Source organism: Chiloscyllium plagiosum, chromosome 7 (genome assembly GCF_004010195.1).
Source record: "Chiloscyllium plagiosum isolate BGI_BamShark_2017 chromosome 7, ASM401019v2, whole genome shotgun sequence".
NCBI classification, from domain to species: domain Eukaryota; kingdom Metazoa; phylum Chordata; class Chondrichthyes; order Orectolobiformes; family Hemiscylliidae; genus Chiloscyllium; species Chiloscyllium plagiosum.
This window is the reverse complement of record NC_057716.1, coordinates 53452189-53477880: the sequence shown is the minus strand read 5'-3', so window position 1 is coordinate 53477880 and position 25692 is coordinate 53452189. Positions and strand designations below refer to the sequence as shown.

Here is a 25692-nt window from a genome sequence, read left to right as displayed (position 1 = left end):
AGGAACACCCAACATAAAGGAGGTTAATGACTCTCTGTGCTCCACAAGTGTAAGTGTGACCCTCCTCTTTCTGTTACTTCATAATCATTCTAACTCTGCCATTGCACCCCCCCTCCAATCAAAGCTCATGGTCTGCCATTGTTATAATTTCAAACAACATCTACCTTCAGTCACTCTCACCCCTAACCCAATCCTCTTGACTATTAATGCTGCATGCCTTCTGCAGTGCTTCGTTACTTAGTGGAGACACTTCACTACCTTTCAACTCTTGCACCAACATTAACAGCTGTGCAGTGCACAAAGAATGTTTTTCCGTGTCTCATTCCAGCAGAAAATAGCCTGACAACAGGACACAGACAGACAACACAGGTGTCCACCATCCAGCTCCAAACCCGCACAAAAAAAAGAGATCCTTACTCTAGCAGGAGAGGACCAAGGCCATTCAATGTGGTGACATCGAGACCTCCAAGACAGAGTTATTATCATGTGCGATACAGTTTTCCGATCACTGCCACCGTGAACATGTATGTGACATTCTCAAATGTCTACCCCTAATTTACAACTCATTCCTGCTCTTGTCTCCTGCAATCTCCAGCAGAATCCACACAGTCTCAGTCCTGTAGAGAGCAGTCCCTCAGGACACCATCTCCACCTCCACCTCTGAGCAAGGAGTCACAAGTCTCAGGGAAAGCACCCTCCTGTCTCCAGCACCCTCCAACAGCCCAGATCCTGCCACATCAATAGTTACATTAACTAGATTAGAGGTGAGAACATGTTCTGGTGAGCACAGTACTGCCATGTCTCTACAGCTGCCAAGGGAGAAACATCTCAGGTCATTGGCATTAAGATCAGGCAACTGATTAGCTCCAGACAGTGGGAACTCCCATGGTTTTGACCATTAATAACTTTATTCAAATTCACAACCAATACAGATGCAGCATGCAGGATTATCAGAGGTACTGTACTCGATAAACTGATTCAGGTCAGAGGAGTCTACCAACACAACTGTACTGTGCTGTCTCCCACATATGTACACTTGGCTGCCTCCATTGGCAGGTTGGCAGTTGCCATGCAGACCCAGGTCCAGCACACTCAATACTTACCGGATATGTGTACAGACCTGCAGACAGCTGCATTAGCCATTGGTACTCAGCACGAACAGGTGACAGAGGGACTAGGCATCTTGGCATCATTCTGAGTGCCCCCTCCTCACAGGCAGACAGGATGGTGCCAGTAGACATCCAGCTGGGACCTGTTCCAGAGGTAAGGTCCTCCAGCTCTACACTGACTGTGACCCTCAATCCTCTGGAAGGGTGAATCTGGCCAGCACACTCAGCATGTCTGAGTCCTCTAGTTACGAACACTCAGGGATTGCTCACCCAAAAACCCAAGGCCAACAGTTTAGGGCAAGTTGTGGACCCCAGGACTGAACCTAAAGCTTGTGGGAGGGAAAGGAAAAAGAAAACAGTATGATGGCACATAGATTGTATGAGTTAAACCTGATTGTTAATACATTGTCACATTTGTAAATTTATGTTCACTTTTTATCATCAGCTGTGAGTGAACGCCATTTTAGGTGCAGCTACAAGAGTAGAGAGTAGAGAGGCAGTCATTCTTTGTGTAAAATTCATACTTTCACTTGGTAGTGTGTCCTCCAGTTGTCAGGAGATGACAATCCAAGGATTAAGCAGTATCCTCTATCTGTACCGTATTACAACAAAATCCTAGAAATGGAATCTGATGTGGAGGAGAGATCTTATGGCCCTTGTTGACTTCACACTGGGCACGTCTAATAATGAATAGACACCATTTCCAGGCAGTGTAGTGTTGCGGACCTTCTCTCAATCCTTCAAAAATGAGTGATTGTAAATCTCCTGCATCTTAGTTGCATCACGAGGCCAGCTTTGGCAGGAACCTCTGCAATAGGAGGCTGCTCCTCATCCACTGGGGGTCGATGCCGATCTTGGGCTTCCATATGCATCTGCTTCTCATTTATACTTGAGGACACTCCTACAGCAGCGGCTACAACTGCTTCTGTATTTGGATCCACTAGGGATGGTTCCAAAGAGCCTACGTGGGCATTATCAGAAACAGAGAGCAGCTCCTTGGCAATGGGATTATTTAGCAGTTGCAGCACACATAAGTAACTTGTGTCCTCAAAACATTGTGATATAGAGTTCTTCAACAAGGAAGGTTAATGGGTTCCCCTACAAGGACCTTGCGCACTGATGATCTGACTCAGACCTAAGTTTCTTTAAACGATTTGGCACAGATACATTGTACATGCAGAAATTTTAGGAACTTTTCCCTTCACTCCAACTCCTACATTACCCAAAGGCAGAATTGCATATCGAATAATGATACTTAGGGAAGGAAATCTGTCATCCTTACCTGGTCTGATCTACACGAGACTCCAAACTCACAGCAATGTGGATGACTGTTAACTGCCCTCTGGACAATAAACGCTGGCCTAACCAACGACACCACATCTCAAGATGATACATTTTTTAAAAAGTTGGATTTTTGTACGCCTAGGTATGAAGTGGACAGTACTTGTATCTGGTACAAGCTAGGAAGGTTTGGAAGGTAATTGCAAATAAGATAAATCTTTACAACTTGCCTGACATTACTCGTGTTTTAGGGACATTACTAGGATCAATTTGCAGTGTTAAATAATACGAACAAGATTACTTGTGGCCAGGTGTTTCAGTTGACAAAGTTGGTCGATGCATGAAGTCCACATATAGGATTATGTGATACACAGTACAGGTTATGGATACGTGTTAAGTGCCAGTAAGTGTTAATGTCATTCCCCTTGAAAGGTCTCACTTTACTCACATTTAGAGCCTGTGCTCTCAAAGGGAAGCAGAACTAAACACTTTCTGTATTTCTTATCCTGACTGCACATTTATGCTTTGGATGAGGCTGGAGGGCAACACAGATACATGCTTCGTGGAGTGTTTCTCAGGTTCATTCTACCTAGGTAACCCTCTCCACCCTAGAAAAATGTTCCTTTCTGCCTTACTCTTCCATTGGATTGGTCTTATCCATGTTCCTACCCAACTACTTTATTTAATTGCTCATCACTCCACTTTACTCCTTGAGCCCCAGACAAACAGCTTAGTCATTCAAACATGGTTATCCGCTGACCCCCATTGGTGTCAGAGTAGTGATGATTGTTGATGATCCCGTCTTTTCTACAGTACCATTATCCTCCCATGCTCTACCAACTCCCAGGTAAAAACAATGACTGCAGATGCTGGAAACCAGATTCTAGATTAGAGGGGTGCTGGAAAAGCACAGCAGTTCAGGCAGCATCTGAGGAGCAGGAAAATCGACGTTTTAGACAAAAGCCCTTCATCAGGAATAGAGGAATATTCCTGATGAAGGGCTCTTGCCTGAAACGTCGATTTTCCTGCTCCTCGGATGCTGCCTGAACTGCTGTGCTTTTCCAGCAACACTCTAATCTAGAATCTACCATCTCCCACCCTTATATGCTGAGCTTCCCCGATTCACGACCTGAGTATTCCACTGTACAGCCTTTGATCTCCACAACTGACTTCCCCAGAGTCCCCATCATAACACAAGATCCTAAAAATCCACCTTGACTTGCAGTAATCTAAAACCCTGGAATGACCATGGCTGTACTCCCTTGACTGACTTGGAAAGACAACCCTGACTAATGTGTGACCAGACCCTTGGTTGACTTCTGTGCACCACTCAGACTCATGTCTTCTGAATCCCCACATTGACTGCATTGGCTCTGCAGCACTAGCTGTTGCCCACTGTCCGGATTGTACAGGCATGGACCCCCTTAGCTGTTTGGTCCAAATGATCAACTTACTGCAGCAAATTCCTGGACTGAGATTGGATGATGACCTTGACTTACTGTGATGGTAGCCCCTGACTGATGACTGTGACCCTGGAGTTGACAAATGACTACTGTCCTTAGATTTTGAGATATCATCCACTCCTCAACAGCTCTCATGGAAGAATGATCTGCATTTTATGTACACGTAACTTGAGTCAAGAGCTTCTACAATGGAGTTACCAACCATGATTGAAAGGTAGTCCCATGTCATCTAGTAACCACCCTTGGAAGGTAGCCGGCTCTTGAAAAGAAGGAACATGGGAGTTCTCAAGGATATAGGCATCAGGAAAGCTCCCACGTTACTTGGCATAGACTCCTAAAACTGATGATTACAGATGATTTGTACTTGCACACTGATGCAATAGAACTTTTCTCTATTAAAGACATCTGCTGCAATTATAATATGGCTCACTCAAGGTGTGTGCGTGTGCATGTGTGTGCGCGTGTGCATGTGTGTACTATACAGTGTCCTGCACATGGTGGAAGCTGGCTACATTGATAAATCCGACAAGTCAGTGCTGCAGCACTGACCTCACCATAGGGAAAAAAGATGAAGCACAGCTGTGACTGGCACAAACTGCATCAGTAACTTCCTTGGTACACTTGTGGGTTATGCGATTGCATACAGGTCTACACTGGGTCCTTGGAAGCAATCCCCAGTGGATTCATGGAAGCAGCCCTTTGCATATAAATTTAAATGTCTTGTTAAATGGGACAGGTTGCAGGTCCCAGTCCAGCAAGTGGTACAGTTCTGTGATGGCGTCCTGGGACATCTGCAGTCTGTGGTATCAATGCACCTTACCCATCTGGAGGAAATGGCATCAAAATAGTAGACTCTGGGTCTCCAGTAGGTCCTCCTCCTCACTGTCCTTCATCGGTGACTTCTTTATGCAAAGGCTGTTTAGCAGCTGCTGGAGGTTGCTGAGGGTCATTTGTTGGCTCATTTGTTCCTCCTCAATATTTCAGCATCTTTGTTACACTGCACCCAAACTGACAACAACTTCTGCTGTCACTGTATCTATTAGTTATGCTTCCAATGAACCTGTGTGGGGAGTTATCAGAAATAGGATGCATTCTTCGTAATTTGAGCAGTCAGTATTCACATCACTGACAAATGATGGTTTATCAATGTTGTCCATAATACAGTGGGACATGGAATACCCTGACAAGGACAGCCAAGGAATTATGCAACATGAATCTTTGACATAGTGCAACTTATTCTGATGTATAAAGCAAAAACGATGTCACGCAAATATAGGAGAAGAGTGTAAGTGTGATAGGTTTATTGAAACCTTGCCTCTCATTTTCACCCACCCAAGGAAGGCAGCACTGCATCTCAGTACATATTGATGAGTTCAAGGTGAGAGGAAATCAGCTCCGTGCCCTTTTGCAGCCTATAAGATCTTGGATTATCTTTGCACATTATGGACTGCAGAAGACACTTTTAAGGGTATCCATGATTTCTTCTGGTTAACAGCTATGATAAGATCCATTTATTATGACCAATAACATGGTAAAGATTGTTTGTGCCCAGGATTTGTATTCCACACAGTATTTCATGCACTCCATTTGCAAGTTGCTTTGATCACAGATATCTTCAACCTGTACTGTGAAAGTGCCTGATTAACACAGTTGCCCCTTGAGGGTTCCCACATCACTCATAAGCAGAATGCTCAGGCAAAATAAAACACTGGCTCTTCTCATTCTGATTTGGAGGAGCCGATGCTGAACTGGGGTGGACAAAGTTAAAAATCAAACAACACCAGGTTATACTCTAACAGGTTTATTTGGAAGCACTAGCTTTCGAAACGCTGGTTCTTTATCAGATGGTGAAGGCCCACCTGACGAAGAGGCAGTGCCTCAAAAGCTAGTGCTTCCAAATAAACCTGTTGAACTTAATCCTGGTGTGTGTGATTTTTAACTCTGCTCACTCTGGATGTAGTTGCAATGATTTTTGATTTGTAGTGTACTTACTTATACACAAGTATGGAAAGCAACGCAGGTCGTAATTGCCTCGTTTCTGTCTGGCACATAGGAGGTTAGGAAAGCGCATGTTAATGAGGTGTAATTAGGCAGTAATGAAATGCAAATGCATGCAATAAACCTCTCGCTGCTCTCTAGCAAGATTAACATCTTACTATTCAAAACATAGTTACAAAATTGGACTTCTTTCTTCTTTGGCATCTGATTTTTCAAGCACGCTATATGCTCCCAATTGACACACCATTGCTCATAATGTTCAAAGTTGGGAAAATGTATCCACTAATTTTACTTTTGCTTCACAGTAGTCATTTTGTGCTGCATTGTTGCAGAGTTGCCTTGCATATATATATATATTGTAGGAGAAAGTGAGGTCTGCAGATGCTGGAGATCAAAGTTGAAACTTTATTGCTGGAACAGCACAGCAGGTCAGGCAGCATCCAGGGAACAGGAGATTCGACGTTTCGGGCACAGGCCTTGTAAACTTGCTCCGAAAATGATTGCAATAGTTTGTTTTCAGTTACATACTATGTACACATGAAAATTTAATATAATTCTTTCTCAAATTTATAAGGGTGGATCCAAATTTAGATTCCACAGGAAGTCTCTCTCGAGGGGATGTTCATGTGTACAACCACTGAATGAAAAGGCTACCATGCAACAGACTTTCCCATCTAATTCAATAATTCAGTTGACTCAAAAACACTTGAAATATAGTGTTTTAAAAATGAGAAACCAATGTAGCCTAGTATTAAAACAGGAGAAAAGCTGCAAAATATTTATGGCATTAAAATTGATTTTCCATATAACAAGTAGAGTTAACCTTCATTTACTTTATCAGGTTCGTTAAATCTGCTTCAGCATGGAGTGTATAAATTTGGAATGGGTACTATGCTCCTTTTTATATCCTTTTAAAGTTAATAACTGGTAAGAGTGGATCTACTTACTATGGAAACAATTTTCCATCCGGAATGCAAAAATAAACTGATTTATCTTCAGACAGTCAAAGGAGCAGATGGCACTGGGTGCAAGCCAATGGCTCCTTACTAAAACACTCTGAATTCTTTATGGTTCCAGCTTGTTTTAGAATAATCTTAAGTTTATTATCATCTTTAGTTGTATTTACATGATTTCCCTTTATCTGAGCTCTTACACCCACTTAATTAAGTTTGGCTCTTTTTCAGACACAAAATCATAAACACTGTTTTTTTGGGGATTAAAAATATATCAGATGCATTCATAAACATCATTTCCTTTTGGTTAAAGTGTGCCAAGATTTTTAAACTCATCTGTCAAAGCCAAAAAAAATGTTTTATATGTAAACTACTTTTTGCTTAATATTTGAGGCACACAGTATAACATTCATTTCCCATATTTTAACATGCTTTATCTTGCACTAACATTAATTTTATTATATCATCAATATCCAATCATTTTCATATCATTCATATTATTACATAATAATATTCATATTCATATACCTGATGATAAATAAAAGGCTGGTTTTCTTCTACCTGATTCTTCCAAAAATAATATTGGACACAATGTTCAATTTATGACTGAAATAGTTTAAAAGAATCATTGATATTTCAAATCTAATTGCTGTCAAATAGTGGCTTCTACTGAGCTATTATGAGCCCAACTGATGCTATTACTGGATAAGTCAGATTTCAGATTTTAACAAGGTGGTCTCTTACTGAAACAAAAGCATGCAATGTTGGAGATTTGCTTTAAACAACAAAATATAAGCTTATTGTGCATAAGAAAAATATGAGAAAATAGCATGAATCAAACAACTTGCACATAAAACACAAACATTGCAACAAACATAATCACACCAATCTTAATAGCATCCCATTACAGTACTCAAACAGTAGATAGAAATCCCTCGTTTATCTTACATAAGTTTTGACTTAGCTGTGGCTTCAATTATTGGTCATGAGAAACTGATAGTCTCTTTCTTGATTTGTCAGAAATGGAATTAAAATTTTCTTAGCTTTAAATATCTCCTTCATGTTTTAAACCAAACACTTTTGGTCTGGAACTTCAACTTACATGAAGGTAACCTATTCTTAACAATTCTAAACTATCTTTTCTCTTTCTCGGAGATACTGTTTACACATTTGGTTCCAGCCATGACTTTTGTAGAACAGAAGTTAACTGAAACCAAAAAAAACTTCTTATTCTAAGCTATGGGTATTTTCCTAAGCCCTGCAAAAAGTCTCAATTCTTGAAAATTTAAAGCTCTACCCTGTTTGTTCACGCAAATTCTCCTAAAGGAAATCAATTCTCATTCACCTTTAAAACTACTTTTCTCAAACCTTTTTTGGAAGAAAAGCATAATGGTATAAAAATGCTTACAAGTTAATCATTAAACCCCTTCAGGGATACAGAAAACACAAATGTTGTGAGTTCAAATTTAAAAAGCCAAACACAAAAATAAACAAAATGAAAATATTAAGAAATCTCACACCTTACTTTTATTTACTTTTCCACACAATATGCTTCGTGGCATGAATAAAGTTAATAACATCTAGTTGTATGAACTAACTGCTTCTTACTAAATTATTTTGCTCAATATAAATGGAGTAAGAATTTATTCTCTTTTCAGTTCAACAAACAGATCAAAGGTGCATGGATAATCAATTCAAAAGCTGTGAAGGTATTGCATTCAATTGAGCCAGCTGGGTTTGAGCTTTCCTAATTGAAAATCACTGCCTGCCTCCGTTCCTTTAACAAAAAAGTAAGATACACCAGAAATGAGGGGTGACAGGGATCCTTCTGGATCCAATGTTCTGATGCCACTATGGATAAGCTGTAGGGTCTTTACATAGAGTCATAGAGATGCGCAGCATGGAACAAACCCTTGAGTCCAACTCATTCATGCTGATCTAATATTCTAAGTTGATCTAGTCCCATTTGCCAGCATTTAGCCATTATGCATCTAAACCCTTCCTGTTCATATACCCATTCGGATGCCTTTTAAATGTTATAGTTGTACCATCCTCCACCATTTCCTCTAGCAGCTCATTTCACACATGCACCATCCTCTGTGTTAAAAAGTTGTCCCTTAGGTTCCTCTTATTTCTTTCCCCTCTCACCCTCAACCTTTGCCCTCTAGTTTTGGACTCCCCCAACTATGGGGAAAAGATCTTAACTAATCATCCTATCCATGCCCTCCATAAGGTCACCCTTCAGCCTCCGATGGTCGAGGGAAATAGCCCCAGCCTATTCAGCCTCTATAACTCAAAACCTCCAGTCGCAGCAACATCCTTGTAAAATCTTTTTTGAACCCTTTCATGTTTCACAACATCTTTCCTATAGTGAGGAGACCAGAATTGAACTCAGTATTCCAAAAGTGGTTTAACCAATGTCCTATGCAGCTGCATCATAACCTCCTACCCCTGTATTTAAAGCACTGACCAATAAAGGCAAGTGCACCAAATACATTCTTTACTATCATGTCTAACTGTGACTGCAAAAATCTAGGTCATTGTCACTCAACTCAGATACTCCACTGCATGTAAATCAGAGGGTGATAACTCGGAGACATGAATTGCTGAGAGACTAGGCACCAGAGGGGTGAAAGAATAATTTAGGTGTCAGCTTCCTGGATAGTGAAGTCAAACACAAATCCTGGTGCAAAAGACTCATATGAGCACTTTGATGAGCAGTCTTCAGAGGAAAAGTAATGCGCATATACACCAGAAAATGAATGCAATGAAAATGGGAGCTGGCATTTGAAGTAAGGCAGCTTCAGCTCTGGACATTGAAGCTTGAGCGGTAACTAAAGTAACTGAGGAGCATCTGCAATGCTGAGACCTTAGCAGTTGGGAACAAAAGTCACTACCTAAGGCCTTTTAGCCTAACACACTCAGGGGCTGAAACTGTAGAACCCCTCAGGAAGTGTACCTTTCAAAGAATGTACATGGGAAATTATAAGTATTAAAAATGCATGAAGGCACCTCAGGCACGTTATGCAATTTCCAACTTGAAATGTTTTGCTAATCAGCTGTATACCTGACATTAAAAGTATTTTGAAAATATTAAGACTATCACAATCACATTGCAAAGGACATGGTGTGTGGAGACAGGTTAAAATTTATTGCAATTTCTGTAATATTCAACTTGAAATGTTTTCTGATTTTTAAAAAAATTGTGAACAAAGTATACTTTTAGTAAAAAAAATTAGTATTTTTCTGAATGTGGTTACCCTGCAAATTAAGACTGTTGTTTCCTGAACAAGTACGAGGCTATCAAAAAGAGTGGGATTTACAAATCTAGCAACTACCCAACAACTCCTAGCACTCTGAGATGTAACATACCATATAAAGTAAGGCAAAAAAAAAAGCTCATGTGAGATGCCTAGAATTCAAAATTGCAGGAAGATTAGAGTAGTATAGAAGTTGCAGGATGAAATTAATAAGGAAATTAGTAAAACAAAGAGGCCATGAAAAGATACTGGGAAGCAATTCAGTAAAGGCTTAAAATATAAAGATCGATAAGAAAGGGTTGGGACAATAAGAATCCAAAGGTATTGTGTGATTCTTGATGAATACTATCCATCCATTTTCATTAAAAAAGAGGATGAAGCTATCTTTGCAGTTAAGGAGTGAACCATTGGTTGGGATATTAATAGTGAAAGCAAAATATTAAGATGTCTAGCATCATTAAAATGAATAAATAATCAGGTCTGGATGAAATGTATCCTGGGTTGCTAAGGGAAAGAAGAGGAGAAATAATGAAGGCTTAGATTATTGTTTTCCAATTCTCTCTGTCTATGGATTTGGAGTGGGAAGACCACAACAGTCATACTGTTGTGTAAAAACAGAAGATGGCATAGACTTAGTAATTTCAGACCACTCAATATAACCTCAATGGTTGCCAAATTTATGAAAGTATTCTGAGGCACAATATAATTTAGAAAGGAATAGAAGGCAAAGTTCCATCTGATGAACCTGAAATAATTTTTTTGACAAAGTATAGAGGAGAGTCAATGAGCATAGAAACTTGTACATACTTTATGGGAATTTTAACAAAAGTCCTGACAAGGTTTTGTATGGCAAATTTATGGTAAACTAAATGCCCATGGGATCCAAGGGAAGTTGGCAAGTTGGAGACAAAATGTCAGGAAGTAAAGGGTCATGACTGACAAGCTAGAAGGCATTCAGTGTGGTTTCACAGAACTCAATTCGATTCATCTTGTGTGATATCAAAAAACAGCTGAAGGCACAGGATACTGAAAAGACCATGGGATCTGATAACATTCTGCTCGAGGTCTTGGGATCCAGAACTCGCTGTAGTCCTAGCCAATCTGCTCCAATACAGCTACAACATGGCAGCTACCTGACAATATAAAAATTACACAGGTATGGCCTGGACATAAGCAAACAAACTCAACTAAGTCAATTACTGTCCCATCAGTTTACTCTCATCAAAGTGATGGAAGGGGTCATCAATAGTGCTATGGCAGAGGCTGCAAAGAAACAAACTGCTCAGTGATCCCGAGGTTGCAGCTGTGTCTGCAAGAGGTGCCATCTTTTAATGAAAAGCAGAGCAGTTACTCATTGTTTCTTCGTGAGTTTCAGGTAGGAAATTTTCTCCTTGGAAACTGTGCACAGAAATTACTTTCTCCTGAAAACCCATTTCTACCACTTCATCCTCCCTTGTCAATCAACTTGCTCATTCTCCAAGTTTTGACATATCAGTAAGGAATACCTCTTTCAATTCATGGCACAGAATTCCGTGTAGATTTTTACACCTTTAAACTAGTACAGAAAGCACCAAGCACTTCAGATTTATACCATCAACTAAGAGAATCAACTAGTAACTAATGTGAAAGTAGATGTCAAGTTCTTTAAATATTGCTGATGTGGATCTTTAGGTTGCTGAGCAATGCTCAGTTGTGTGAGGCTAAGAGTAAGGATCTAGCTTCAGGGTTGAGCTTCATATGACACTGCTGATCTCAAATCAGCATTGCATACTAATCAATGTCATAATCTGCTTGCTGTGTGTAACTATAGAAGTTGTACAATGTGCATGCATTAATGCCCTGACCGATATGGCATCTCACGCAGTTTGTCCCAAAATGTGTGTGCACATTGAGAACACTGTTTTGGAGGACTAAAGGACCATAAATTAACAAATGCAAAAAATTCCAATTTCTTGTCCCATAATTTCTAAAACTAATTCACCCAGCTAACATGAACAATTCAAGACAGGGTAACAACATTAGTTTTGTTTGTGATGGATTCCACATCAGAATTAATCTTAAAATGGCCAAACACGTTGATTTTAAATTAGCTGGGAAAGTGATAGTGAATTTTACGTAATCACTGTCATTAGTTTGTAAATAGCTAGGAACTTGTGCTGAGAAAAAAAAGGCCCATGAGTTTTAAGTCACCACAAGTTGGTGGATGATTTACACCAATTTGCCTTTAGCATCCCATATATGGGAGCTGACGATTAATGCCCAAAAGGACTTCAAAAAAAAATTACGACATTTGATCTACTAAAATTAATTAAACATAAAAAAAAAATTAGTTCTGGTAACTGTAAACTCAAGATCTCTTCATGATAAGATTTATATACCTTCTGTGCTGTTTAACCTCTCTGCCTCAAAAAATGAACAACTGAAATTATAGAGACATATTCCTGACAGTAGCACGTCATTCCTAAAGATATTAAAAAATAAGCAATGACAACTTTAAATTTAAAACAAAATGTTACTTTATTTTCTGACTCTGTGTTGTGGTTCTGTTCGCCGAGCTGGGAATTTGTGTTGCAGATGTTTTGTCCCCTGTCTAGGTGACATCCTCAGTGCTTGGGAGCCTCCTGTGAAGCGCTTCTGTGATCTTTCCTCCGGCATTTATAGTGGTTTGAATCTACCGCTTCCGGTTGTCAGTTCCAGCTGTCCGTTGCAGTGGCCGTTATATCGGGTCCAGGTCGATGTGCTTATTGATTGAATCTGTGGATGAGTGCCATGCCCCTAGGAATTCCCTGGCTGTTCTCTGTTTGGCTTGTCCTATAATAGTAGTGTTGTCCCAGTCGAATTCATGTTGCTCGTCATCTGCGTGTGTGTTATTATAGGACAAGCTAAACAGAAAACAGCCAGGGAATTCCTAGAGGCATGGCACTCATCCACAAATTTAATCAATAAGCACATCGACCTGGACCCAATATACCGACCACTGCAACGGACAGCTGGAACTGACAACCGGAAGCGGCAGATTCAAACCACTATAAATGCCGGAGGAAAGATCACCGAAGCGCTTCACAGGAGGCTCCCAAGCACTGAGGATGTCACCTAGATAGGGGACAAAACGTCTGCAACACAAATTCCCAGCTCGGCGAACAGAACCACAACAAGCACCCGAGCTACAAATCTTCTCACAAACTTTGAATTTTCTGACTCTATTAATTAATTATTTATTTTCTTCTTCTTAGTTTCCCTTTCTGCTTCCAATATTACCCAGATTCACTGAATTCGTTTCTCTACCATGTCTTTATTTCTCTATCCTTATATCTCATTGGTCAGGGAGAAGAATTTTTGACTTTACCATTCATCAAGACCCCAGGGACACTGTTGATCTCACCATGCCATTTTTAGTAACATCTCCAACAATATACAGTCCAAAATGGTTTTGAGCTGAAGATAAGGAAAATAATCTGACAAATAGAGCATGCCAGATAATGTCCTACTCTTATAAATTCTAGGCCATTAAGGTCTTATGGATACATGTAGTTAACTAGAAGTAATGCATTGACAGCTGGAATGTGAACTTCAACAACAGAAAAAATGCATCCTAAGCTCTAATTAAATTTATAAAATGCAACTTATTTACACCATTATTACAGCAAGCACTTTATCCAAAAGTGAGACAAATACAGGTGTATTTGACAGTTTTCTTCTCAAACTGACGCAATAATTAGCTAATGGAGAGAAGGAGGAAGAGAGGAGACCTGATCGAGGTGTACAAAATAATGAGGGGAATAGATAGAGTGAATAGCCAGAGACTTTTCCCTAGGGCAGAATTGACTGGTACGAGAAGTCATAGTTTGAAGATATTAGGAGGTAGGTATAAAGGAGCCGTCAGAGGTAGGTTCTTTACGCAGAGAGTTGTAAATTCATGGAATGCGTTGCCAGCTGTGGTGGTGGAAGCAGAGTCATTGGGGACATTTAAGCGACTGCTAGATATGCACTTGGATAGCAGTGAGTTGAGGGGTGCGTAGGTTAAGTTACTATATTTTACATTAGGATTAAATCTCAGCACAACATAGTGGGCCAAAGGACCTGTTCCGTGCTGTACTTTTCTATGTTCTATATTAGCTCCATCTTCTCAGAAAGGTATAATTGTAATTTTGTATGATGCAATATCAAACAATTTTGCCTCTTCAGTGAATTTTCTTTTGCTCGAAACAAAGTTTTGCATTAAACATGTCCTATGCAATTGCAGGTATTTAACTTTGATCAGATTGCACAAGCCACAGAACTAACTTTACTTACAATAAAAGAAAACATGACACAAAATATTCACAGTTATAACAGTATAAACGATACATGAATATGTTCAAGAAAAGTTCATAGTTGTTTAATTTCCTTAAAAATATTTCCTGAAGATGTTGTTTGGTACTGAAAGCTATTCAACAATAAAGCCCTGATAACTTTAAAGGACTTCAAAATAAGACTTCTTTCCAATAAAGTTGCACATTTTTGGATTAACTGAGAAGAATACACTTAAATCTTTTGCAGTCACATTCTCTGATTAGATTTACAGTATTCTATTCACAAACGAAGAAAAGTATGCTCAAATACCAACTTGGCAAATTGCAAAATTGAATTCAATAAGACATGATAGTTATGGCTGCTCCCCCCTGCAAATAAAGTGACAATGAGAGCTGCTTATTTGCAAAATCCTACTGGTTGTGAAGGACGTGAACTTGGTCAATTGTGACTCCAGTCCAAAACTATATGGGTGAGTCTTCGCGCCCTCAGGGGCATAAATGTTTTACAGCCAGTGCCATCTAAAGTCTGAGATCAAAGAAAGAAAACAAAATTGCAACTAAAATGGTAATAGAATGTATTATTACAATGCAAAACAAGATAGAGCTCATACAGCCCACTTAACAGAAAATACAGAATCGTAGAGGTTCACGGAGCACAGAAACAGAGTCTTCGCTCCAACTCATCCACACTGACAAAGTTTCCTAAACTGAACTAGTCCCATTTGCCTGCTTGGCCCATATCCCTCTACAGTTTTTCTATCCATGTACCTGTCCAAATGTCCTTTAAATGTTTTAACTGTACTTGAATAGGCCACTTTCTCAGGCAGTTCATTCCACATATGAACAATGTTCTGTGTGAAAACATTGCCCCTCAGGTCCCTTTTAAATCTTTCTCCTCTCACCTTAAAATATGCACTCCAGTTTTGAACTTTCTAACTCTAGGTAAAAGACTTTGGCTATTCATCTCCTCTATGCCCCTCATGATTTTAGAAACCTTTGTCAGGTCACCCCTCAAACTCAAATGCTCCAGTGAAAAAGTGCCAGCCTATCCAGCCTCTCCCTGTGTTTATAAGATTCAGCAAGTTCCCAGAAAGATATGCCTATTAATATACAATCAGAAATCAAAGATAGATCCCGAATTAGGTTGTTAGTATTAAGGTATCTACTCCTATTTTCATCAATGCATTAATTAGTAATTTAAATAAACCTACTAATCTACTCTAAATTCAAAGACACCAGAAAAATTTCCACTTTTATCATCTGCCTCTTGTAAAACACATCAGGTTTTCATTCCACTTATTTTGATGTAATAAAGATTACATGTGGTTTCTGCAAAGATATGGGATCTGTTGGATTATTGGTCAGGCACTATTTCCTTTGGTTAAAAAATATAAAGAAATGTTTCTGCAATTAGTGATAAACATTTAATTAAATATATGTGAGATGATCCATTGAAAAATGGATATTTACTTTGGCAAAAATATAAGTGTTATATCTATGCGAGTTTTCACATATTCATGATATAATTAAGTTCACGTCACTGTTGCAATTGACTTTACTTACAAGATATAGCAGATGACTCCTATGCTCCACATATCTGTTGCATACCCAATTGGTTCATAGTTGATAACTTCAGGAGCCACAAATTCAGGTGTACCAAATAGAACCTTTAATGATGTTGCACTTTCTGGAAGAAACAGCATAAAAAACCCAAGTTATGCTCCAATCCTACTTCTGAAACAATTGAGCTCAGCAAATTAGTACCTCATTGCAAAAGCAAGCTAGTTAATTTCCAGCCTTAACAGAAGATTACAGCTAGCTATCTAGATTGGGCATTTGCCAAAGAGTTGTTCCATTTCGTGAGGAAGGGCTGAGATCAAAGGAAGGGGCAAAGTACTCAAAGGACAATGAGAGAAATGAGATCTCAGTTTGGAGCACAAATGGGAAGGTGAAGCACTCAATTAATTCATAAGTGAGTTCAAAAGGAAATGTATTAGAAAGCCTAACAAATATCAATGAAATTACATTGGCAGCAATTTACAACTGCTGCCTTCCTACTTGATTAATGCACATGAATATTAATATGGGGTGCACCTTAGCTCTCCCTTGAATCCCCAAGTACCATTTGATATTTTTCTCAGGTGGGTTTTTAATTAAGCACACAGAAATTCCACCCCAAAATAAAGAGACTCGCATTTATATCACACCACTTATGACCTCAGAACTTCACTAATCACTTGGTGCAGTGAAGTACTTTTGAGCCAGTGTTGTAAAGTAGGAAATGTAGTACAGCAAAATCCTGGAAACAGCTATTTAACAATGAACTGTTCACTGGTTGCGGAGATATTTTATTTGCTCATGAGATGCGGGCATCACTGCAAATGCAAGCATCTGCTGACCATACTTAATTGCTCTTTAAAGGCAGTTAAGAGTCAACAGCATTGCCGTGGATCTGGCGTTGCATGCACACCAGACTGAGAAAGCCTTGCATATTTTCTTCCCTAAAGGACATAACTGATTGGTTGGGTTTTTTGAACAATGCTTGTTTCAAAGTTACTATTTCTGGGACCAACTGTCATTTCAAGATTTTATAAATTTAACTTAAATCCCACTAGAGACATTGGTTCAGAGATAAATATAGACTGGGACACCAAAGGTACCTCTCTTCCTCTTGTTTCTAATAGTGTGTTGGGATTAAGTGCATTTGCTTGGGAGATAAGATGGAAGGCTGCCATTATTTGTGCTGCAACCATACCTGACATCAGTAGGAGTTACACTGTAGACTGAAGCTCAGTTTAATCAGTCATTCTTTGAATATGCTAATGAGGCCTTGAGAACTCACTTGAGAAACATTAAAAGCTGTCATTAAAAGAGCCATTCCTACCCATTGCCTGTAGCTGCAAGTCCCTTCTAACTGTCAGTTGCAAACATGCACAATTCTGCTGTTCCCTTCCCCAGTTACCCTGAAGTGCTGGTATGGAGCAAGCCTGAACATCATGGCAGTGATAATGAAGATCAACATCATCTGCCATTCTGCGTATTAGCTGGAAAGTGACCCAGTCTCCTTCTGGTGAGCGCTCACTTGAGCAGATGCTGCTTTAGATAGGAATAAGCAGGAGGCTGCTTACAGACACAAGTTGGGGTATCACCTGGTCAGAGAAGCCAAGTTACAATTTTTAAATACAAATGGGCATGATGTGTACTGTGCATGCTCTATCCATTTCTACAAAGCAACAAGTAGCAATAATCAATAGTTTTTAAAGATATGTCAATCTAACCTTGTTTGACAGAATTCTTGTGATGGCAGAAGTGCAGGTCCTTGTGGACCATCAAAAACAATGCAGCTCAATACCAGCCATTGGTTCGATATTTTCCTTCCTTTTTTACTTTCATTTAATGGTTCAAATTTCCCCAGGAGCCATGGATTTGTCATTTTAATTTATATAAATGCAAGTGTTTTGTTTGTTTTACTATTAAAAGTCAAGGAAAAGTTTGTGAATAACTTATTCACGCACGTAGAATGTCTGTCTATGTTAATTGTGAGGGACTAGGAGAAGGATGGGCAGTGGGAACAGGGGAAGACCCTGGACAGATGAGAAGGGGAAGCCTAAGACTTTTGCATCATGGCACATTCTTTCCAGTTACCTGAAAACTGAATTGGCAGTCCCTGGAAGCCTATTGTATAAAAGAGCTATCATAAATCACTTTGACTAACAAGGATTTAAAAAAAACTGTTTCAGCCATATGGATCCAGCGGGGTGACTAATTCATACGAAACAAAATCACATGACAATAATAGAATATGACAAAGTGGTATTCTCGTAAACTCATTACCTAATCTTCTTGCAAGTCCAAAATCAATGAGTTTTATCCTTGCTCCTGTTTTGTTGACACACATGATGTTTTCTGGCTTTAAGTCCAGATGTACAATCCCCTGTTTGTGGATGAACTGCACACCTTCATTAATTTGGAGCATGTATTTGATGCATTCTCTCTCGGTCAACTCAAAGTCCTCATCGATTATTCTCTCAAATAGCTCCCCACCTGAAACTCTGAGAGACACAAAGTTATGTTGGATAAAACAATGAGATAAAGCACAGACATTTAACAGCATACAAATAAATAGATGTGTATTTAACGTGTGGGTTTAGACTTTTAGCTCCTGTCTTTCTGATCAAGCAGACTCTTGTTATATACATCCCCGTTAGGCTTCTCATGTAACTTCTGCTGTTCCTATATCCTGTGTTGGGGGATAAGATTTTCTATCGTCCTTTTTGACATCTTGCTTTCCTTTATTCCATCCAAGTTGTTGCTTCTTCTTCCCATTATGATGCATAGACACACAAGGATATCCCCATATGACATTCCTACTGTTGAGAGGCCTTCACTGAATGGAGGTGGGTTGAAAATTTCCTACTGGCATCGCACTGTCAGAAGGGTTAAGAATATGTCTGGGTAGGGAAAATGCCTTCCAAAGCCATTGAAAGAAAGTCATGCAAACTGCAGAAACAGCTACTGAAACTCTTCAGACCGACCAGCACCTCCCCGGAACAGTTGTGGATAACCCTGCTCCTAATCATTCTCAATCTAACTTAACCCTAATGTACTGTTGAACTGCATGATAATCAGAAGTATAATGCTACAAGCCATAACTTGTTATGTATAATTGGATTACTTGGAACTGTGTACGTTGATCACAAGAAAGGTGATGTGAAAGTGAATAAATCATCAAGCTGAGATGAAATGTATCTCAGGCAGCTAAGGGAACTAATAATGGAGTTTCTGACTATTGTTTTCCAATCCTCTTAATCTACAAACCTGGTACTAGAGGATGGCTAATGCTGGGCTATTATTTAAAAAGGGAGGACACAAGAACAAAGTAATTGCTAGTCAGTCAATTTAACCTTGGGTGGGCATGTAATTAAAAAAAAACCTTGAAAAGCAGAACATTATCATCTAAAGAGCATTTGTTTATTAAAGACAGCATGGATTGATTAAGGGAAGGTCATATACAAATAACTTGATTATATTTTGAGGAGGTTACAGGGAAGGTCAATGAAGGTAGTATGTTTGACATAGTTTAAATTGACTTTAGCAAAATACTTACAAGGCCCTATTTACAACAAGGAGAAAGTGAGGACTGCAGATGCTGGAGACCAGAGTTGAAAAGTGTGGTGCTGGCAAAAAACAGCAGGCCAGGCAGCATCCGAGGAGCAGGAGAATCGACGTTTCGGGCATAAGCCCTTTCTGAAGAAGAGCTTATGCCTGAAATGTCGATTCTCCTGCTCCTCGGATGCTGCCTGGCCTGCTGTGTTTTGCCAGCACCCCCCTATTTACAACAAGTCAGCAAGTGAAAAGCTCATTAGATCTAAGACAAAGCTATGGGAAGAATGTTGTGAAACCTGAGAGGGTTCAGAAAAGACTTGCAAGGATGTTGCCAGTGTTGGAGGGTTTGAGCTATAGGCAGAGGCTGAACTGACTGGGGCTAGTTTTCCTGGAGCATCAGAGGCTGAGGGGTGACCATATAGAAGTTTATAAAATCATGAGGGGCATGGGTACAGTAAATAGAAAAGGTCTTTTCTCTGGAGTGGGGGAATCCAAATCTAAAGGGCATAGGTTTAAGGTGAAAGGGGAAAGATTTAAAGGGACCTTAAGGGACAGCTTTGTCACACAAAGGGTGAAACGTGTATGGAATAAGCCCGCCAGGTGGAGGCTGGTACAATTATAGCATTTAAAAGACATCTGGATGGGTATATGAATAGGAAGGGTTTAGAGGGAAATGAGTCTAATGCTGACAAATGGGACTTGATTTATTTAGGATATCTGGTCAGCATGGGCAAGTTGGACCAAAGGGTCTGTTTCCGTGCTGAACCACTCTGACTACGATTATATGACAAAGTGGCAAATTGAAACAAAATGTTGCTTGGAGGGGAGAAGCAAAGGGTTATGGGTGCAGGATGTTATGATAACAGGAATGATATAATTGTAAATTGAAAGGATGGGTAAATATACCCTGACTAAACTTGCCCAGTATGAAGTAACCCTTTTTAACCCAGGTGCACTACATGATGAGATAGACGAAGGGGACAAGAGTCAGGTAAAGGTCCAACACAACTTTATTGAATACTTTATCAAGGAAAAAGAATATTTATCAAACTCTACTATTACATTTTAATTAAACTCTATGAAACTCTATCGATCTCTTTACAGGAGTCTTCAGTAAACAATCTCAAATCTACACTAGCTTCTGAGGATTTTCTCTACTCTATTTACAGGTCCCTACTGCTTTTTTTGAACTGGTTGTCTTTAAAGATTGGTAATACTTGTCCAATAAGGCTGGGTCTGGCCAGTCCTCGGTCTTTTGAGGGTTGGCTGATGTTTCAGGATCGACAGTGATTGACTTGGGTCTCTCATCTAGTGTGTGATTCTGGTCTTTGGGTCATCTCAACGAGTTGGTCTTCTGGGACTGGTCAATCTAATGATCCTCACCACGAGATGGAAGAAGCTGGAGATACTGTGCAGCTCAGTTGCCAGTTGAAGGTGCTCTCTGGGGATGCCATTAAAGTGCAAAAAGCAGAACAGCTGGTGCTCCAGAATGCCCCTTTTATCCCTTTCTTTGTGCCCTTCTCAAAGATTCTGTAGTTTGTGTCCAATACTAGCATTGGGCAACAGCAGGAAAACCCAATGTGGTGGTGACTTTCAATAACTGGAGGTTGCAGAACATAGTTTTTCAACCTTCAGCTGTTAAATGCTGTCCTTATCATTCTCTGGCTCTGGCCTCCTACTGAGTTGGGTACCACAAGTCTATGTAGCATTCTTCTAACAAAGCAGGTTCACTGGAGGTAGAAACAATGGTTCATTCTGAAACAATGTGGCTGTTAACACCTGACCAGGCCTGTCTGGTTTCGACAGGAAATTTATTGTTTAAGGCCTGGCTGCGTGAGTACTGTGTGTTCCAGCTCTGCAGTTTGCAAATTTCAGAATCTGGATAGTTTTTATCCGTGCTCATGTAAAAATGTCAATACTTCTGTTACAACCCTGGAGGTCATGGGTCATGTGAACACATTGTTTGCATTATGAGCCATTCATGTACAGGTGCATGATGAAGCAGTTTGCAGATGATACGAAAAAAGACTTTGAGATTGATGGTAAGATCAAAAAATGTAGCATTGGATAAGTCTTATAGACATAAACGTGGCAGAAGCCATTCTCTCCAGAGAAGTGTGAGCCAATGGGATTTGTGAAGGGCAAACAAAGCACAGGAATGTAGTCATACCAAATGATGGCAGATTGCACACCACTAGTGTCTCAAGGCCAATCAAGGATTAAGAATAAATCTGGTCTCTCCAGCAAAGCTTACATCCCATGGAACAGTGGAAAAAAATAAACAGTAGGATGCTGACGAGTGTTGACGAACAAAGGGACTTTGGACTTTGTGCTGCATACCCCTGAAGATAGCTCAAAAGATAGATAATGTATCAAGAAGGCAGACAGTATACTTTAGTTTGTTTGCTGGGGCCTAGAGTATAAGAGAAGGGAAGCTCTGTTGGAATTGTATAAACATATAAAACACTATAGTCAGCTGTTTCAGTACTGTGCCCTGTTCCAGTCCCTGCATCACAGGATGTGATTTCACTCGACAGGGTGCAACAAAAGATTTACAATGGCATTGCCAGGAATGGAGACTTTTAGCCATGAGGAAATATTTCATGGGCTGGAGTTGTTTTCTTTGAAACAGAGAAAATTGAGGGAAGATTGAATTCAGCTGTATAAATAGTCAATATGAAGGACCGATTTCCTTTCAGAGATGTCAATAAGCATGAAGCATAGATTTAAAGTAAATTTTAGAAGGATTAGAGAGGAGTTGAGGGTTAATTGTTTTCATCCAGTGGATGGTGATCATCAGGAACTCACCGCCTGAAAAGGTGTCAGGGACAGCAACCTTACTGCATTTGGATATGCATGTGCGATTTGTCACCAGCAGGGCTCTGGACCAAGAGATAACCAGTCTTTTTTGGCTGGTTATGCTTCTGTCATTAATGTTTCTACATTTCACAGTGGAGGATGTGGCATAGTAGTATCATTGCTGAACTAGTAATTCAGAGACCCAGGCAATGTTCTAGAGGTCTGAGTTTGAATCCCACCACAGTAGGGGATGGAATGTTAATTCAATGAATTTGAAAGGATGACCATGAAGCCATTGTTGATAATTAAAGAAACACATGACTGAAGAAAATCTGCTGTCCTTGCCTGGTCTGCTCTTTATGTGCCATTATGCCCAACAATGCTGGAATTTTTTCGCTAGAAGTTTACTCTGATCTCACAATTGGAAGAAGTGAAGTTCCACGAAGAGGTGAAAGAGATTATAAAAATGGACAAACCACATGTACTTGTTCTTCTATATGTACATTGGAAATCAACTGACAATGCACTTAAGACAATGTGATTGCACTTGTAAAGCGTTGGTACATTGATGCACTCAGCATGGTCAGATGCAAGAGCAGGTTTCTCATAGTCTAATTGAAATTTAACAGTTCAGTAATGTAAAATTTGATTACTAACAAGAAATAACTCACAAGAATTTCAGTGTAGAGTTCTGGCAGTGTCATTTAAAGGGATGAAACATCTAAGAATTATACTTTCTCTACTAAATAAACTGTTTTCTGCTTCTGAAGAAAATAAGGATGAACATTTTTGTCTCAATGATATTATGAAAGCATTGCAGATCAAAAGCATTTTTTTAAAAATTTGTTCAGAGGATATGGGTATTGGTGGCTCGGACAATATTTATTGCTCATCCCTAATTGTTTGGAGGGTCATTGAGATCCAACCACGTTAATGAAGACTGAAATTGAATTTGGCTGACTCATACCAACAATATAGATCAGAACAAGGTAAAGTAGGAAAGAAGGAGTTTGGTTGGATCACTTGTCAATTAGTTTAACATTTACAAATCAACATTGATATTGTATATTCCAAAAGATGTTGCATATAAGGAAAGGTAATTTAACTGCAACTCAACAAGTGAAGCTTCATGCACTTTTTGTTGTATTGTGGATATTGTAGACTTATAGATAATAGCATTAGGAAATGGAACAAATTGTTTGCAGTCAATGCTGGTGCTACATCAAACATTCCTCTATTTGATATTGAATAACCCAGATACTTCACAGAGCCAACCTTCCACTATCCTGACAGAATACATAAATACCATCCTCCGAAGATCATTCCACTTTCAAACTGTGTGACTTCATCAGCTCACAGCATGGCTGCCAAATTAGTGCCAAAATTGGGATGGCCTCATGGATGCTGGGTAATCCAAGATGGAGGACGGGAAAAATTTCTGGCTGTAAGAGCTGCTCCTTTGTTTGAGGTATTTTAGGTGCTGGAGATCATTTCCTTGAATTCCAGGAGCAGCAATTACTGTTTTATATGCTGTTGCATTGTTTTGGAACTTTGGGAAAAAAAGGTCAAAACAACAGCAGTTTAGAAGGGAGAAGAGCAGACAAAGGAAGCACATGATGAGGACAGTGCAGGAGAGAGAGAGAGAGAGAGAGAGAGAACCTGCACAGTTACCGCCTTTGCAGTTTGAATTCGTGTATCGCTGGACAGCGGTGTGCATCTGGGAAAATTAACAAACAGTGAAATTCACAACTAATCTTGGAGGAACTGTTGGGCAAAGTTCACAGCACAAAATCAGATAAGTTAATTGTTGTTTTAAGTCTGTCCAAGAAAAAGGCTCTAGTGAGTATAGTGGATTCTTTCTTGATTATAGGTTTTTAGAGATAAGACTCTTGATTAGACTTAAAATATAAGCCATAGCTATTAATTTAACCTGGGGCAGTGTATGTAGAGGAATAAGACAGTGTTATTTTCTGGGTCTGTAGATTGTGAAGGAGCAAAAATGGCCTTTGCAGTGATATGTACTTCTTGTCAGATATGGGAGTTTAAAGAGAGTTCAAGGGTTATTGCGGATTATATCTGCCATAAATTCTGTTAGATGCAAATCTTATCAGATCAAGTGGATCGGTTGGAGAGACAGATAGAAGCGATGAGGAATTTGCAACAGCAACAGTATGTGATGGATGGCAGTTATAGGAAGGGGGGAAAGTCTCAGATATAGTCACATGGATGGGTTAATTCCAGGAAGGGTAAGAGAGGTAGGTACCTAGGGCAGGAGATTTTGTGGATATACCCATTTCAAAGAGGTATGTTGTTTTGGAAAATGTAGGGGGTGATGGATGCTCAGGGCAACGTAGCACGAACAGCCAAGTTTCTGGTATTGAGACTGGCTCTAATGCAACAAGGGGTATGTCGGTTTCCAAGAGATCAACTGTGTTAGGTGATTCTGTAGTCAGAGGTACAGACAGACGTTTCTGTGGCCAGCAGAGAAAAAGCAGAATGGTGTGTTGTTTCCCTGGTGCCAGGATCAAGGATGTCTCTGAGAGGGCGCAGAATGTTCTTACGGGAAAGAGGGGACAGCAGGAGGTCATTGCCCACATTGGAACCAATGACATTGGAAGGGAAAAGGGTGAGACTCTGAAGGGAGATTACAGAGAGTTAGGCAGATATTTAAAAAGGAAGTCCTCAAGGGTAGTAATATCTGGATTACTCCCAGTGCTATGAGCTAGTGAGGGCAGGAATAGGAGGATAGAGCAGATGAATGCATGGCTGAGGAGCTGGTGTATGGGAGAAGGATTCACATTTTTGGATCACGAGAATCTCTTTTGGGGTAGAAGTGACCTGTACAAGAAGGACGGATTGCACCTAAATTGGAAGGGGACTAATATACTGGCAGGGAAATTTGCTAAAACTGCTTGGGAGGATTTAAACTGGTAAGGTGGGGAATGGGTGGGACTCAGGGAGATAATGAGGAAAGAGATCGATCTGAGACAGCTGAGAACAGAAGTGAGTCAAACAGTCAGGGCAGGCAGGGACAAGGTAGGGCTAATAAATTAAACTGCATTTATTTCAATGCAAGGGGCCGAACAGGGAAGGCAGATGAACTCAGGGCATGGTTAGGAACATGGGACTGGGATATCATAGCAAATACAGAAACATGGCTCAGGGATGGGCAGACTAGCAGCTTAATGTTCCAGGATACAAATGCTACAGGAAGGATAGAAAGGGAGGCAAGAGAGGAGGCGGAGTGGCATTTTTGATAAGGGATAACATTACAGCTGTGCTGAGGGAAGATATTCCCGGAAATACATCCAGGGAAGTTATTTGGGTGGAACTGAGAAATAAGAAAGGGATGATCACCTTATTGGGATTGTATTATAGACCCCCCAATAGTCAGAGGGAAATTGAGAAACAAACTTGTAAGGAGATCACAG

The 25692-nt window shown here is 39.9% G+C and overlaps 1 protein-coding gene across 4 annotated transcripts in view; it reads right to left on the bottom strand.

Annotated features, from left to right (window-relative positions):
- LOC122551600 (myosin light chain kinase, smooth muscle-like) overlaps window positions 1–25692 on the bottom strand; it is a 422603-nt gene that overhangs the window by 22833 nt on the left and 374078 nt on the right. For 3 of the 4 annotated variants that reach the window (XM_043693744.1, XM_043693743.1, XM_043693747.1), the window contains 2 exons: window positions 18191–18408; window positions 15920–16043 (listed from right to left, as the gene is read on the bottom strand). In XM_043693744.1, the coding sequence (XP_043549679.1) occupies window positions 15920–16043; window positions 18191–18408 (342 nt within the window). Of the gene's footprint in view, window positions 1–14451; window positions 14883–15919; window positions 16044–18190; window positions 18409–25692 lie in introns of those variants that run through there. The other variant, XM_043693745.1, reaches the window with a different exon arrangement.